General features: G+C 43.8%; 1 protein-coding gene across 5 annotated transcripts in view; it reads left to right on the forward strand.

The window, feature by feature from the left end:
* The first annotated feature begins 515 nt into the window (after positions 1-515).
* ehbp1 (EH domain binding protein 1) overlaps positions 516-16,952 on the forward strand; it is a 438,779-nt gene continuing 422,342 nt past the window's right edge. For all 5 annotated transcript variants that reach the window (XM_068044229.1, XM_068044225.1, XM_068044227.1 and 2 more), the window contains exons 1-2: positions 516-784; positions 2,976-3,348. In XM_068044229.1, coding sequence (XP_067900330.1) covers positions 3,245-3,348 — 104 coding nt within the window. In that variant the 5' untranslated portion in view covers positions 516-784; positions 2,976-3,244. The remainder of the gene's footprint in view (positions 785-2,975; positions 3,349-16,952) is intronic.

Consider the following 16,952-nt stretch of genomic DNA (forward strand, 5'->3'; position numbering starts at 1 on the left):
GAACCCTCACAACATTTAAGAAGTATTTAGATGAGCCCTTGAAACGTCATAGCACACAAGGATATGGGACATGGTTCCAAAGAAGGGTCACTGACCTGAAACGTTAACTCTGCTTCTCTTTCCACAGATGCTGCCAGACCTGCTGAGTGAATCCAGCATTTCTTGTTTTTGTTATGGGACAAGTGCTGGAAAATGGGATTAGAATGGATAGGCTTGATGGCCAGCACAGACACGATGGGCCGAAGAGCTGTATGCTGTATAACTCCTGGACCTCCCCCTCTCTATCTCTCCCCCTCATCCTTCCCTCTATCTCGTTATCTCTATTTCTCTATCCCTCTCTCCCACGCTCCGGCTCTATCGAACTTGACGACTGTCAGTCCAGCGGAGCCCCGCCCCTCTCTGCTGATTGACGTGTTCTGCCCTCCTGTCAGCCAATGGGATGCGCGAGGCGATTGTTGTGGGCGGGGCGTGTTGCCGTGCGACCGGCAGCAGGTTAGTGTGAGTTAGCCCCGCCTCCCCGTCACTGAGCGCTGCGGCGGCAGCGGATGCAGTCCCGCAGCCTGGCCTCGACAGCAGGCTTGGCCGCCTAACCCCGATACCCGGCTGCGCTGCGAGGATGAAGGCGGTTCTCAGCGCTCTGTTCGGGGAGTAAGGCCGCGCTGAGTCTCCGAGTGCCGGCTCGGGAGAGTGAACTTGCAAACCCGCATTCAGTCCATCGCAGTCGGTGAGACTGCGACCCGGGGCCTGGGAGGTTGTGAAAGGGACCAAACGCCGTGAGGGAGAGGTGAGTGGTGGTAGTAGGGGAAATGGGGGTGAGTGTGAGGTAACAGGAGCAGAGGGGGAAGAGCCTGGGAACGTCTGGGGGGAGGGGGAGTCTGTTCTGGGGCGTCTGGGGGGAGGGGGAGTCTGTTCTGGGGCGTCTGGGGGGAGGGGGAGTCTGTTCTGGGGCGCCTGGGGGGAGGGGGAGTCTGGTCTGGGGGGAGGGGGAGTCTGGTCTGGGGCGCCTGGGGGGAGGGGGAGTCTGTTCTGGGGCGCCTGGGGGGAGGGGGAGTCTGTTCTGGGGCGCCTGGGGGGAGGGGGAGTCTGTTCTGGGGTGCCTGGGGGGAGGGGGAGTCTGTTCTGGGGCGCCTGGGGGGAGGGGGAGTCTGTTCTGGGGCGTCTGGGGGGAGGGGGAGTCTGTTCTAGGGCGTCTGGGGGGAGGGGGCGTCTGTTCTGGGGCGTCTGGGGGGAGGGGGAGTCTGTGCTTGGGCATGTGGATTGAGAATTGATTAATAGACTGAAAGCAGAGGGTAGCAATAAATGGATTGTTCTCAGGATGGCAGGCTGTTACTGGTGGGTTACCGCAAGGATCAGTGCGTGGGCCCCAGCTGTTCACAATCTATATAAATGACTTGGACATGGGGACCAATTGTAATATTTCTAAATTTGTGGATGAAACTAAACTAGGAGGGAATGTAAGTTGTGAGGAGGATGCAAGGAGGCTTCAAGGGGACTTGGACAGGCTAAGTGAACATGGCAGATGGAATATAATGTGAATAAGTGTGAAGTGATCTACTTTGGTAGAGTATTTCTTAAATGGTGAGAGGTTGGGAAGTGTTGATGTCCAAAGAGACCTGGGTGTCCTTGCTCATGGGTCACTAAAAGCTAGTATAGCAAGCTATTAAGAAGACAAATGGTACGTTGGCCTTCATTGCAAGGGGATTTGAATACAGGAGTAAAGATGTATTGCTTCAACTGTATAGAACCTTGGTGAGACTGCACCTGGAGTATTGCATACAGTTTTGGTCGCCTTATCTAAGGAAGGATATACTTGACATTGAGGGAGTGCAGTGGAGGTTCACCAGACTAATCCCTTGGATGGCGGGATTGTCTTATGAAGAGAGATTGCAGAAACTGGACCTGTATTCTCTGGAGCTTTGAAGAATGAGAGGTGATCTCATTGAAATGTGCAAAATTCTTACAGGGTCTGACAGGGTAGATGTAGATTGGATGTTTTCTCTGGCTGGTGAGTCTAGAACAAGGGGACACAGCCTCTGAAAACGGGGTAGGCCATTTAAGACAGAGATGAGGAGGAATTTCTTTACTCACAGGGTGCTGAATCTTTGGAATTCTCTATCCCAGAGGGCTGTGGAAGCTCAGTCGATAGACAGAAATCGATAGATTTCTGAATACTGACCTCACAGGATAAGGAGGTAGTGGGGAAAAATGGGGTAGATGTAGATGATCAGCCATGATCTGTTTGAATGGCAGAGCAGGCTCAATGGGCCAAATGGCCTGCTCCTATTTCCTATGATCTGGGGGGGTGGGGGGAATGGGGAGTCTGTTGTGGGGAATCTGGGGGGAGGGGGAGTCTGTTGTGGGGAATCTGGGGGGAGGGGGAGTCTGGTGTGGGGAATCTTGGGGGAGAGTGGAGTCTGTTCTCGGTGATGTGGGGGGAGCGGGGAGACTATTCAGTGCAAAAGGTGAGTGTGTAATTTTCGAGACTGGACATGTTCTCAGCTATGAAAACAAAAGCTCCATCTGACATATTTGCTCTCATACCTCAACTGTTACTACTTTGTGGCCTAAATAAATGTCTGCTGATTTTTTGCAGTGATAAATGTTCAAAGGGGTGTTTTGCATGTGTTACATTGATCCTGGTTTACTTATTTTTCTTTTTTATCAGCTTTGTGTTAATTGTAATCTTTTGTTGTGTAAACGTCTCTGACAAGCAAGTGCATATTTAAAAATGTCAGGCAATGATGTTGTGCATAAATGTTTCGATCACCATTTACTGCAATATTTACTAGATGCAGGAAGATGAAGATAAATAGCACACATGTTTAGCTGCTGAGATATAGCCACTTTAGATATTTTGGTAAAGTGCTTCTGTTGTTTGCCAGTTTTTTTTTTGCTATTGGCATAGTTATAGTTGCATGCAAATTATCCTGTTTCCTTTTTATTTTAAACTTGCGTCCATGTGTCATTTGTCTCAGTTTCCAGGCCTGATGATTCAACGTCGTTTATCCCAAGAGGAATGACTACATGAATTGACAGCAACTTCCTGCCACAGTCATGCAGGTTACTGGAGTACTTTGCAATCCACATTGGAATGTGTCATCCTATTTGCGATTTTTTTAAATGAACAATGAGAAAAATATTATTGCTCGTAAAGGATCTACCCTTCCATTTCTAACTGATAAACTTGGAAAACCTAAATTGTGTTTTGTACCTGAACCCATCTGCCCAAACACACACAATAATCATGGCTTCAGTTTGGAAACGACTGCAACGTGTAGGGAAGCATGCATCCAAGTTTCAATTTGTGGCTTCATACCAAGAATTAATGGTAGAGTGCACAAAGAAATGGTGAGTATAATAAATTTATTGTTGAATTAGTTTGTAAGTGGTAATGTTGGCGAGCAGCCATCCCTTCCTACCACTAACGACGTGATTTATTTTTTGCAAAGACCAGCTCACACGATGGGAATTGGGTGGGGTTGAGAAACCTCAGATGTTCAGCGAGGGCTGGAAGGACATGCTCTTGCTTTTGTTTTATTAAAATATTAAATGGTGTTCGTATCATTAGTCGTTTGGTAATCATCTTCCAGCTTTCATTTGTGGTTCGGATTACCAAATAAACTTTTCAGCACTAGCAAGAGACTAGTACATAAAGGAATTAGACTTTTCAGCTCACAGGTTCTCAAGTATTTACAATACTGTATTAGCAACACCATTACCATTTGCCACTAATATATAATGTACCTTGGTACTCCTTGTGCCATTGTCTTAGTATAAAAAAAGAGTATCAGTCACCCAAGATTGAGAGCAAGATTAATACCCAGACCAATGATATGGCATCAATATGCAGAGTTGGTGAAACATGGATGGTTTTACCACAGTGAGTAGTTGAGGCAGAGATCATTTTAAAAGTGGACAAACATTTGAAGCAGAGGAAGATGCAGGATTATGGGGAGAGTGCTAGAGGTGGGATTAGTTTTTGATTGCTGTGGCAAAGAACTTGCAAATGTCTGGCTCTTAACACTATACTGTCCTTTCAACTGTTGTTCCTGTTGATGATGTATTCTCTTCAAATCAGATTAATGTACTACACATTCTTTTTGAAGGTCATTCTGCTCTTTGTAGACCAGCCAATGGCCTCTCCAAAGGCTAGACATCTTATCTAGGTACTAGTAACTTGAAAAAGAAGAAAGATAGTCCAGCGTAGGTGTTAACTGTTTACTAGTCAGCATGCTACAGAAGGTAGTAAGCAGCACAGAGGCTCTGCATTGATTTTAAAGTCAGGAGCTCTGATGAGATGAGTTCAGCAGCTGATGGGAAAACTGGAATTCAAAGTGTATTTGTGCTCATTATCTCTATAGCTGGGGAGCATGTTTGGCACAGAGGGAATGTTTTTGGCCAGCTCTTTCAGATCTGTGGCAAGCCCAGACCTGGATTTGTGGGTGGGTGCATGTCAGAGTTGTAAGCGTGTAGATCAATTGATTGATCAACTGTTGCTAGCAAGAGTAAGAGAGATGACTGCTGCTCGGTGTATGGAGATGTGTGGGTGGGTGGAGTTTGTGCTTCATTAGGACAGATGATCAATATTTCACTATACACTGCATTGTGAGAGCTTATTAAAACATTTCCTGTATGCTGATGGTTTTAATGAATGTTCCAGTGTCCTGAAGTCATGACATTATCTTGAGTAAGATGCATGTGTGTATCATACATTAATCAGTTCCCTGTTTTGGCATAAAATCTCCTGGAATATTTGTTATAACCATGTTTACATTGAGTGCCAGAATTAAGAAAATTGTAAGTAAATATATAGTGATCCTTGGTTTATTTAAAAACACTTTGAAATTTGCAGATATATTATTCAGTATTGTTTTAAGTCAAAACTGCTCGAGAGAATTTACATTGAGATGGATTCCAAAACTAGTTCAAATATGTTTTGTACCCATAAAATTTTATACTATGCTTGTTCATTTATTTGTATACTTTCAAGATAACAAGCCACATCCAGAACAGAATTATTTAAAACAGTAAAGTTAAATGTTTTTCCAAACCTTTTCCACTGCATTGTCACCTTATCTATGTACATGTCTGTCATTGGAAAAAGGGTTGCTGCTTCTGCAGGTATATCCAGATCCACAGTGACCTGAGGCACAGATCAGTACTAAACTGACTGAACCAGGTTTTAATTGGTCAGAATGTTTGTGCGCATTCTTTGTTCTAATAGGCTTGTGGGAGCCATGATATTTTGAATGTGAACATTATGAAATATAAACAGTAACTAGTGTGTAGAGGTATGAATATATTGTAAACTATGAAAATAACATTCATATGGTTTACTAGTCACCAGAAACTCGAGAGTGCTTGAAAGCCTTGAGCATGATCTTAGACATTTTTTCTTGTATATATTTTTTAAAAGCTCTTTTGAAGTCTTTTATTGTATTGGTAGTTGGAAATTTGTGCTGTCTAGATCCATGTTTTACATCATGATGAAAATTTGAGAGTTAAAATTAGGTCTGTTGACTGGCAGGGAAGGATTTACTGATAAATAATACTGGCTTTCAGAGAATAGCAGATCCCTCAAAGATTTCAAGACATTTACTTGATCAGGGAACACAGATATGCTAAATCATGACCAAGGTTAGATGAATGTGTAACAATTCTCTGAATCCTAGAGAGTTAGCAGCTTTTGAATTACTTCAAGATGCTTTTTTTTTGTTAAACCATAGGATGGTTTTGTCCAGTATCTTTCAGTTCACTTCACATGAATGTGTAATGATCATTAAAGATTTAATACAATCATTACAAGTTAATCAAAGTGCACAGTGGCGCAGTGGTTAGCACCGCAGCCTCACAGCTCCAGAGACCCGGGTTCAGTTCTGGGTACTGCCTGTGCAGAGTTTGCAAGTTCTCCCTGTGACCGCGTGGGTTTCCGCCGGGTGCTCCGGTTTCCTCCCACAGCCAAAGACTTGCAGGTTGACAGGTAAATTGGCCATGGTAAATTGCTCCTAGTGTAGGTAGGTAGGTGGTAGGAGAATTGAGGGAAGGTGGGGATGTGGTAGGGAATATGGGATTAATGTAGGATTAGTATAAATGGGTGATTGTTGGTCGGCACAGACTCGGTGGGCCGAAGGGTCTGTTTCAGTGCAGTATCTCTCTATGACTCTGTTCTGCAGTTGTTTACCAGGAAGTTACATGGGTGTGAAGAAGCCACAATGATTAAAGAAGAATGCTTGCGTTGAGGCAGTTTACACAGTAATATTCAGACAGAACTAAATTATAAAGGCTGAGGGACTTGGGATTGTTTTCGTTGGAGAGAAGGAGGAGGAGAGGTGACTTAATAGAGACATATAAGATAATCAGAGGGTTAGATAGGGTGGATAGTGAGAGTCTTTTTCCTCGGATGGTGATGGCAAACACGAGGGGACATAGCTTTAAGTTGAGGGGTGATAGATATAGGACAGATGTCAGAGGTAGTTTCTTTACGCAGAGAGTAGTAGGGGCGTGGAACGCCCTGCCTGCAACAGTAGTAGACTCGCCAACTTTAAGGGCATTTAAGTGGTCATTGGATAGACATATGGATGAAAATGGAATAGTGTAGGTCAGATGATCGGCGCAACATCGAGGGCCGAAGGGCCTGTACTGCGCTGTAATATTCTAATTCTAATTCTAATATAATGGGTGACCACTTCAGTTTGGCATGCTGAAATAAGAGCCACAAAAGTCTGAATATTCAGACGCTGAGCGGACATCATATGTGAAGGTTAATTTGAAATGCACTATAATAGTGCAGTGTAGTATTAGTGAGTAATATTTCTGTAGACATTTCAGTTGAAAATATGCGAGGAGGGAGTGTTTTGCATTGCAAGTACTCCATTATATAATATTTGGATCTTTTGTGTGATGAGAATGATTGATTGCAAGTGAACACTTCCACTGTGGAGTTTAATCCTGCATCAATAGCTTCATGAAAGGTGTATGGTATGCTGTGACATTTACTGCCTTTACAGCTATAGGCTTCGGTCCCCCTTCTCTTCTTCATTTACTCTTAATGATATCATTTACAAGCACTGGGTTAGCTTCTACATGTACGCTGACACCCAATTATACTTCACTGCTTACACCATTGATTTGCAGTAATATTTAATCTGCCATGTGTCTATCTATTCTACTACCTATTTGTCCTCTTGAAGACTATTACTGTCTTCCTCAGGGTTTACTCCATTTCTAAGTTTTGTGTGATCACATTTTGAAATTGTGCCCTGCATCCGCATGACCAAGTCATTAATGTGTATCAAAAACAGCAGTCGTCCTAGTGCTGAACCTTGGGGAGCTCCACTGTATACCTCCCTTCACTCTGAAAAGCAATTGGTCACCACAAGTCTCAGTTTTTTATATCTCAGCCAATTCTGTATCCATGCTGCTCCTTTTATCCCATGGGCTTCAATTTTGCTAACAAGCCTAAAATGTATCACTTTATCAAATGCCTTTTGAAAGTCCATATCCACCTTCTCTGTTACCTCATTAGAAAAGCTGTTCAGTTAATCAAACACGATTTTCCTTGAACAAATCCGAGCTGGCTCCCCTTTATTAGTCCATGCATATGCAAGTGCCTCTTAATTTGGATTATTGTTTTTAAAACCTTCCCATCACTGATGTTAAACGGCCTGTAGTTGCTGGGTTTGTCCTTCTCCACTTTATAGAACTAGGGTGTAACATTTACAATCCTCCAGTTCTGTAACACGACCCCTCTATCTAAGGAGGCTTGGAAGATTATGGCCAGCAATTTATATACTTGGTTGCCTCAGCAAGCCAGGGTGGATCCCATCAAGACCTGGTGACTTGTCTACTGCCTCCTATTTATCTATTTTTATCTCATGCGGTATCTTGGTATCCTCATTTACTGTAGCTTTGGTAAAGTCCTCTTCCTTGAGAAACATCAGTGGAAAGTATGTTGGGAATAAAAATGATTTTTTATTGGTGCTCTGAACTTTGGTTCATGTGAGCAGAAAGTGATGCAGAAATGCATAATTCAACAAACTTGCAAAACAGCGTTATTGTGAGGTGACTGAGTTTTGTAAGTATATTATGAATCATGACACTTCATTAGAGGAAAGGAACAAAATTAATCCAGAAAGCTGTAGTTAATGAAAATACTACTACTCAAAATGGGGAAATGGAAGGAGAGATGGGATATCTGAAAGGGACAGATGGGAGCACTGGTGAAAAACCTTTTAGTTAAAAGATCCAAGTCTTTCAGGCACTTCAGAAGAGGATTCCATCAATCTCTTCAAAAATACTACTACATATAAACTGTCGTAGTCATGACTGTTACTCTCTGGTGAGAAGGTTTCAGTTCATGCTTACATGAAGGTAATTCATTCTCAGCATGTGCATGTCATTTATGAATATGAAAGTTAAATTTACTAAATGCTGGATGAGATTCATGTTTACACTTTCCTCCTTTTTATGCATAACAAAGTGAGGGAACTGTAGGCAAGGTTTATGTTTATTATTTAACTAATCAGTCTTCCTTGGTATCATTGCACATGGGTCAAGATCAAGCCTTTAGATAAGATAGGGTTAGAGGGGCTGGAGATGATATTTAGACTACTCTTAAAGCCATATATTCTGACTGTATATATTTCTATTATTACCTTTCTCTGCATTTATAATAGAAAGTACCTCAGTAAAGGTGACATATAGTAATTAGACTCTTCTGCCAGTGGTTCTCTGCATTACCTCATGGGGGGAAGGGTATAATTATAGTGACAATTTTGCAGAGAAAGATATCATTATAAATGTGGGTGTTGGAATTTATAAGGGAAAAGGTGAGGGAAGTTTCTGCAGATGTAAAGTTTGTAATATGTCAATATTTATTTTTGTTAGAGTTAGGTGAAGTTGCTATGTTTACCATTTTTGGAAGCTGAGATTGCATGCATTCAGATAGTTGAGATTATGTTGCGAGCTAAGGTGTACATGGCACCCCATTACAGTGTCATTGTGAATTTACTTTGGAATATCTTACTGATATGTTGAAGGGCAATGCTACAAACTTAAGAAAAATTCATAGCTAAACTTAAACCAAAGACCCAAGGTACGGATAGTTCGTCTGAATTACAGGATCCTGTATTGGAGAGAGTTTGAAATGTTTGCTCCAATGTTTGAACTCTTGGAAATTAGTTGCTACATACTAAAAGTTTAGGATGGTTATATTTTTAATATTTTATGGTAAGTGCTCAAGACCTTTAGTTCCTCAAAGTGGTTGAGTTTCCATTGAAAATAATGGAAATAAAAATGGAATCTTTTTTACTGGAAATAGTTGAAATTGCAATAATCAAAAAAAAAACTTTTCCAGCTCTCTCTGGCTGTTGAATTATAAATGATTTTACAACAAAGTTGCTGAGATCCAGTTATCTTAAACCAATACAGGAAATGCTGCTTTGTTTAAAAACTCCAATCATGTTTGCATAAAGTTACAGATATGTATAATCCCATTAATGTGGGTGATTAAGTCTAAATGCAAATAATAACCTATGTAGGTGGGAAATAAACATAATTTCTCATTATATAATAACTTAGATGCTTAAGTCCCTTTTAAAAATGCTGTCATACACTGAGTTGTAATAAAGATGATCTTGTGAATTATGTTTAAACAATGTTGATAGAGGCAGAAACCCCTCATCATATTTAAAATATACTTGGATTTACACTTGAAGTGCCATGACCTACAGGCCTGTGGGCCAAAAGCTGGATAGTTCCTTTTTGGCTGACACAGGCATGATGGGCTGAATGGCTTCCTTCTGTGCAGTAAGTTTATGTTTCTAGGCAGTTCTGGAAATTGTCAGATAGTTGGTTCTTTGGATATTGTTTTTGTGTTTCAAAGACTTAAAATGGTATACATTTCAGGTCACTGTTGTCCTATATTTCTTTACAGCTGTAATAACACATACTAGACTTCAGATTTTGTAAAATCTGCTGTCTTACCTGGTCTAGCCTAAATGTGTCTCCAGACCTACTGCAATGTGGTTGACTCTTAACTGTCCTGTGAAATGGCCTAACAAGCCACTCAGTTGTACAAAACCGCTGCATAAAAGTTGAAAAGGAACAAAACCAGATGGAACACCCGGCATTAACCTAGGCACTGGAAATGACAATGGCAAACCCAGCCCTGTCGACTTGCAAAGTCCTCCTTGCTAACATCTGGGGCTTGTGCCAAAATTGTGCCACTATCAACATCCTGGGGATTAGCATTGAGCAGAAACTAAACTGGAGCAGCCACATAAATACTGTAGCAACTAGAGCAGGTCACAGGCTGTGAATTCCGCGGCGACTAACTCACCACCTGACTCCCCAAAGCCTGTCCACTATCTGCAAGGCACGTCAGGAGTGTGATAGAATACTCTCCGCTTGCCTGGTTGAGTGCAGCTCCAACAATACTAGGGATGCTCGACACCATCCAGGACAAAGCAGCCCGCTTGATCGGCACCCCATCCACCACCTTAAATATTCACTCCCTCCACCACCGACGTACCGTGGCAGCAGTGTGTACCATCTACAAGATGCACTGCAGCAACGCACCAAGGCTCCTTCGACAGCACCTTCCAAACTCATGACCTCTTCCATATAGAAAAACAATGGCAGCAGATGTATGGGAACACCACCATCTGGCAGGTTTCCCTCCAAGTCACATACTATCCTGACTTGGAAGTATATTGCTGTTCCTTCACTGTCACTGGGTCAAAACCCTGGAACTCCCTAACAGCACTGTGGGTATACCCACACCACGTGGACTGCACTGGTTCAAGAAGGCAGCTCACCACCACCTTCTCACGGGCAATTAGGGATGGGCAACAAATGCTGGCCTAACCAGCGACATCCACATCCCATGAAACGAATAAAAAAAGTATTGAGATAAGGGAGGTTCTACCAGATTATGTTGTGAGGCAAGATCTTGTAGATTGTGTGGCTGTCCCATTCCTCCTTCATACAACTGTGATAACGCTGTAGAAGGAGAAGAAAGTTTAGACCTGATGGGCATACATACGTGTATATAGTTTACTCTGGTATGGATACCGAGGGACTTGGCTAATCTAGAAGAGATAAAGCATAGATAAGTAAAGAAATATCTCCTTGAGCTCTCGAGATAGATTTACACATCTTTAACATTTCATTCCATGGATGAATAATCTGTTAGGTTCCAGGGATGACATTTGAATGATGGAAAAAGACAAAAAAATTTGCATTTATATAGCACCTTACACAACCACCAGATGTCTCAGAGCGCTTAACAGCCAATGAAGTACTTTTTGAAGTGTAGTCATTGTTGTAATGCAGGAAGCACAGCAGCCAGTCTGCGCATAGCAAACTGCCACAAACAGCAATGTGATAACGACCTGATAATCTGTTTCTGTGATGTTCTTTGAGGGAAAGATATTGGCCAGGGCAGCGGGGGTAACTTCCCTGCACAGGCAGTAGTGTCTCATAGTGTATTTGATCATCTTATGGAGTTTATTTGCAATTTTTGGTTCAGTTCTTGAACAGAAACCGATCCTGGTGCTTTTGATGAAAAAAGCATGAACTGATTTTGTAGTTGGAGGGAAATTCCTGGAATCTATTAGGGACAAAGCAACTGAACATTTGAAAAAGTATGAGTTGATTATAGAAAGTCAGCATGGATTTGTGAAGACCACCTCATTTCTGACTAATCGAGTTGAATTTTTTAAGGACTAACTTAATTGAGTTTTTCGAGGAAGTAACAAGAAGGATTGATGAGAGAAGTGTAGTGGATCTGGTCTACATGGATTTTAGTAAGGCCTTTGACAAGGTCCTGCATGGCAGACTGGTCAGTAAAATGAAAACCCATGGGATACAGGGCAATGTGGCAGTTGGATCCAGAATTGGCTCAGGACCAGGAAACAAAGTGTAGTAAAAGCAAAATACTGCGGATGCTGGAAATCTGAAACAAAAACAAGAAATGCTGGAATCACTCAGCAGGTCTGGCAGCATCTGTGGAAAGAGAAGCAGAGTTAACGTTTCGGGTTGGTCGCTGACCCGAAACGTTAACTCTGCTTCTCTTTCCACAGATGCTGCCAGACCTGCTGAGTGATTCCAACAAAGTGTAGTAGTCGATGGATGTTTTTGTGAATGGAAAGCTGTTTCCAATGGCGTTCCACAGGGCTCAGTGTTGGGTCCCTCGCTGTTTGTGGTATATATTAATGATTTGGACTTAAATGTGGGAGGCATGATTGGGAAATTTGCTGATGACACAAAAATTGGCCATATAGTTGATAGTGAAGAGGATGGCTGTAGACTCCATAATGATATCAATGGTTTGGTTGAGTTAGCAGAAAAGTGGCAAATGGAATTCAATCCAGATAAGTGTGAGGTAATGCATTTGGGAAGGGCAAATAAAGCAAGGGAATGCACAATAAACGGGAGGATATTGAGAGGGGTAGAAGAAGTGAGAGACCTTGGAGTGCATGTTCACAGGTCCCTGAAGGTGGCAGGACAGGTAGATAGAGTAGTGAAGAAGGCATATGGAATGCTTTCCTTTATTGACCGAGGTACAGAATTCAAAAGCAGGGATGTAATGCTGGAACTGTATAAAACGCTGGTTAGGTCACAGTTGGAGTATTGCGTACAGTTCTGATCACCACATTACAGAAAGGATATAATTGCTCTGGAGAGATTATAGAGGAGACGCACAAGAATGTTACCGGGGCTCAAAAGTTGAAGCTATGAGGAAAGATTGGATAGGCTAGGGTTGTTTTCCTTAGAACAGAGGAGGCTGAGGAGTGATTCAATAGAAGTGTACAAAATTATGAGGGGCCTAGATAGAATAGGCATTTAGGACCTGTTTCCCCTAGTGGGGAGGTCACTTACCAGGGAGCACAGATTTAAGGTGATTGGTAGTAAGATTAGAGGGGACATGAGGAAAAACTTTTTCACCCAGAGGGTGGTGGGTGTCTGGAATTCACTGCCAGGAATGGTGGTGGAGGCAGAAACCCTCAATTATTTTAAAAGGTACCTGGACATGCACCTGAAGTGCTGTAGCCGGCAAGGCTATGGACCAAGTGCTGGAAAGTGGGATTAGATTGGGCGGCTAGTTTCTTTGGCCGGCATGGACATGACGGGCTGAATGGCCTCTTTCTGTGCCATAATTTTTCTATGGTTCTATGGAGATCACTAACGTGGTGACCAGGATGTCCATAAATATTTTTTAATTCGTTCATGGGATGTGGTCATCACTGGCTAAGCCAGCATTTATTGCCCATCCCTAATTTCCCTTGAGAAGGTGGTGGTGAGCTGCCTTCTTGAACCAATGCAGTCCATGTGGGGTAGGTACACCCACAGTACTGTTAGGAAGGGAGTTCCAGGATTTTGAACCAGCGACAGTGAAGGAATGGAGATATAGTTCCATGTCAGGATGGTGTGTGGCTTGGAGGGGTACTTGCACGTGCTGGTGTTCCCATGCAACAGCTGCCTTTGTCCTTCTAGTTGGTAGAGGTCGTGGGTTTGGGAGGTGCTGTCTAAGGAGCCTTCGTGCGTTGCTGCAGTGCATCTTGTAGATGGTACACTCTGCTGCCACTGTGTGTTGGTGGTGGAGGGAGTGAATGTTTATGAATGGGGTGCTAGTGAAGTGGGCTGCTTTGTCCTGGATGGTGTCGAGCTTCATGAGTGTTGTTGGAACCAGGCAAGTGGAGAGTACATAACTTATGGCTTGTAGATGGTGGACAGGCTTTGGGGAGTCAGGAGGTGAGTTACGCACCGCAGGATTCCTAGCCTCTGACCTGCTCATGTGGCCATGGTATTTATGTGGCTACTCCAGTTCAGTTCTGGTCAATGTTAATCCCCAGGATGTTGATACTGGGGGATTCAGCGATTGTAATGCCATTGAATGTCAAGGGGAGATAGTTAGATTCTCCCTTGGTTGAGATAGTCATTGCCCGGCACTTGTATGGCGTGAATGTTACTTGCCACTTCTCAGCCTGGATATTGTCCAGGTCTTACTGCTTTTCTACATGGACTGCTTCAGTATCTGAGGAGTCTTGAATGGTGCTGAGCATTGTGCAATCATCAGCGAACATCCTTAGGATTCTGACCTTAGGACTAAAGGAAGGTCATTGATGAAGTAGCTGAAGATGGTTGAGTCTAGGAATTACCCTGAGGAACTCCTGCAGTGATGTCCTGGGGCTGAGATGATTGATCTCCAACAACTACAACCATCTTCCTTTGCGCTAGGTATGACACCAACCAGCGGAGAGTTTTCCCCCTGATTCCCGTTGACTCCAATTTTGCTCGGGCTCCTTGATGCCATACATGGTCAAATGCTGCCTTGATGTCAAGGGCAGTCATTCTCACCTCACCTCTGGAGTTCAGCTGTTTTGTCCATGTTTGAACCAAGGCTGTAATGAGGTCAGGAGCTGAGTGGCCCTGGCGGAACCCAGACAGTGAGCAGGTTATTGCTAAGCAAGTGCCGCTTGATAGCACTGTGACGACACCTTGCACCACTTTGCTGATGTTCGAGAGTAGACTGACGGAGTGGTAATTGGCCAGGTTGGATTTGTCCTGCTTTTTGTGTACAGGACATAACTGGGCAATTTTCCACATTGCCGAGTAGATGCCATTGCGTTTGTATTGTACTGGTACAGCTTGGCTAAGGGCGCAGCAAGTTCTGGAGCACAGGTCTTCAGTACTATTGCCGGAATGTTGTCAGTATCCAGTGCCTTCAGTCAATTCTTGATATCACGCGGAGTGAATCGAATTGGCTGAACACTGTCATCTGTGATGCTGGGGACTTCAGGAGGAGGCCAAGACGGATCATCCACTCAGCACTTTTGGCTGATGACTGTTGCAAATGCTTCATTCAGCCTTATCTTTTGCACTGATGTGCTGGGCTTCCCCACCATCATTGTGGATGGGGATATTTGTGGAGTCACCTCCTCCAGTTAGGACTGGATGTGGCAGGACTGCAGAGCTTCGATCTGATCCGTTGGTTGTGGGATCGCTTAGCTCTGTCTATCGCATGCTGTTTATGTTGTTTGGCATGCAAGTAGTCCTGGATTGTAGCTTCACCAGGTTGACACCTTATTTTGAGGTATGCCTGGTGCTGCCCTTGGCATGCCCTCCTGCACTCTTCATTGAACCAGGGTTGATGGTAATGGTCGAGTGGGGGATATGCCGGGCCATGACATTACAGATTGTGGTTGAATACAATTCTGCTGCTGCTGGCCCACAATGCCTCATGCATGCCCATTTTTGAGTTGCTAGACCTGTTTGAAGTCTCTCCCATTAAGCATGGTGGTCCTGCCACACAGCAAGATGGAGGGTATCCTCAAAGTGAAGATGGGACTTCATCTGCACAAGGACTGTGTGATGGTCACTCCTACCAATACTGTCATGGACAGATGCAGCTGTGACAGACAGATTGGTGAGGATGAGGTTGAGTATGTTTTTCCCTCTTGTTGGTTCCCTCACCACCTGCCGCATACCCAGTCTAGCAGCTGTGTCCTTTAGGATGCGGCCAGCTCGGTCAGTAGTGGTGCCAGCAAGCCGCTCTTGGTGATGGTCATTGAAGTCCCCCAACCCAGAGTATATTCTGTGCCCTTGCTACCCTCCGTGCTTCCTCCAAGTCGTGTTCAAAGTGGAGGAGTACTGATTCATCAGCTGGGGTGGCGGGGTGGGGAGGTGGTGGTGGCCGGGTCGTTGGTGGTGGCCAGGTCAGGTCGGCAATAGGTGGTAATCAGCAGGAGGTTTCCTTGCCCATGTTTGACCTGATAGTCTACGTGGATTTTAGCAAGGCTTTTGACAAGGTCCCACATGGCAGACTGGTTAAAAAAATGAAATCCCATGGGATCCAGGCAAATGCAGCAAGGTGGATACAAAATTGGCTCAGTGGCAGGAAACAAAGGGTAATTGTTGACTGGTGATTCGAGGGCTGTTTCCAGTGGCGTTCCGCAGGACTCGGTACTGGGTCCCCTGCTTTGTGTGGTATATATTAACGATTTGGACATAAATATAGGGGGCATGATCAAGAAGTTTGCAGATGACGCAAAGATTGGCCATGTGGTAGATAGCGAGGAGGGTAACTGGAAGCTGCAGGCAGATGTTGATGGTCTGGTCAGATGGGCAGAAAAGTGGCAAATGGAATTCAACCTGGAGAAGTGTGAGGTGATGCATTTGGGGAGGTCAAACAAGGCAAAGGAATACACGATAAATGGGAAAATACTGAGAAATGTAGAGGAAGTGAGGGACCTTGGACTGAATGTCCACAGATCCCTGAAGGTAGCAGGATAGGTCGATAAGGTGCTTAAGAAGGCATATTGGATCCTTTCCTTTATTAGCCGAGGTATAGAATACAAGAGCAGGGAGGTTGGTTAAGAAAGTAAAAGCCCATGGGATCCAGGGTAATTTGGCAAATTGGATTCAAAATTGACTTAGTGGTAGGAGGCAGAGGGTAATGGTAGAGGGTTGTTTTTGTGAATGGAAGCCTGTGACCAGTGGTGTACCGCATGGATCGGTGCTGGGACCCTTGCTGTTTGTAGTGTACATTAATGATTTAGACGTGAATATAGGATGTATGATCAGTAAGTTCGCAGATGACACGAAAATTGGTGGTGTTGTAAATAGTGAGCAGGAAAGCCTTAGATTACAGGACGATATAGATGGGCTGGTAAGATGGGTGGAGCAGTGGCAAATGGACTTTAATCCTGAGAAGTGTGAGGTGATGCATTTTGAGAGGTCTAACAAGGCAAGGGAATATACAATGGATGGTAGGACCCTGGGGAGTACAGAGGGTCAGAGGGACCTTGGGGTGCTTGTCCATAGATCACTGAAGGTAGCAGCACAGGTAGATAAGGTGGTTAGGAAGGCATACGGGATACTTGCCTTTATTAGCCGAGGCATGGAATATAAGTTAAAAGCAAAATACTGCGGATGCTGGAAATCTGAAA

This window comes from Heterodontus francisci, chromosome 13 (genome assembly GCF_036365525.1).
Source record: "Heterodontus francisci isolate sHetFra1 chromosome 13, sHetFra1.hap1, whole genome shotgun sequence".
In the NCBI taxonomy this organism is placed as follows: domain Eukaryota; kingdom Metazoa; phylum Chordata; class Chondrichthyes; order Heterodontiformes; family Heterodontidae; genus Heterodontus; species Heterodontus francisci.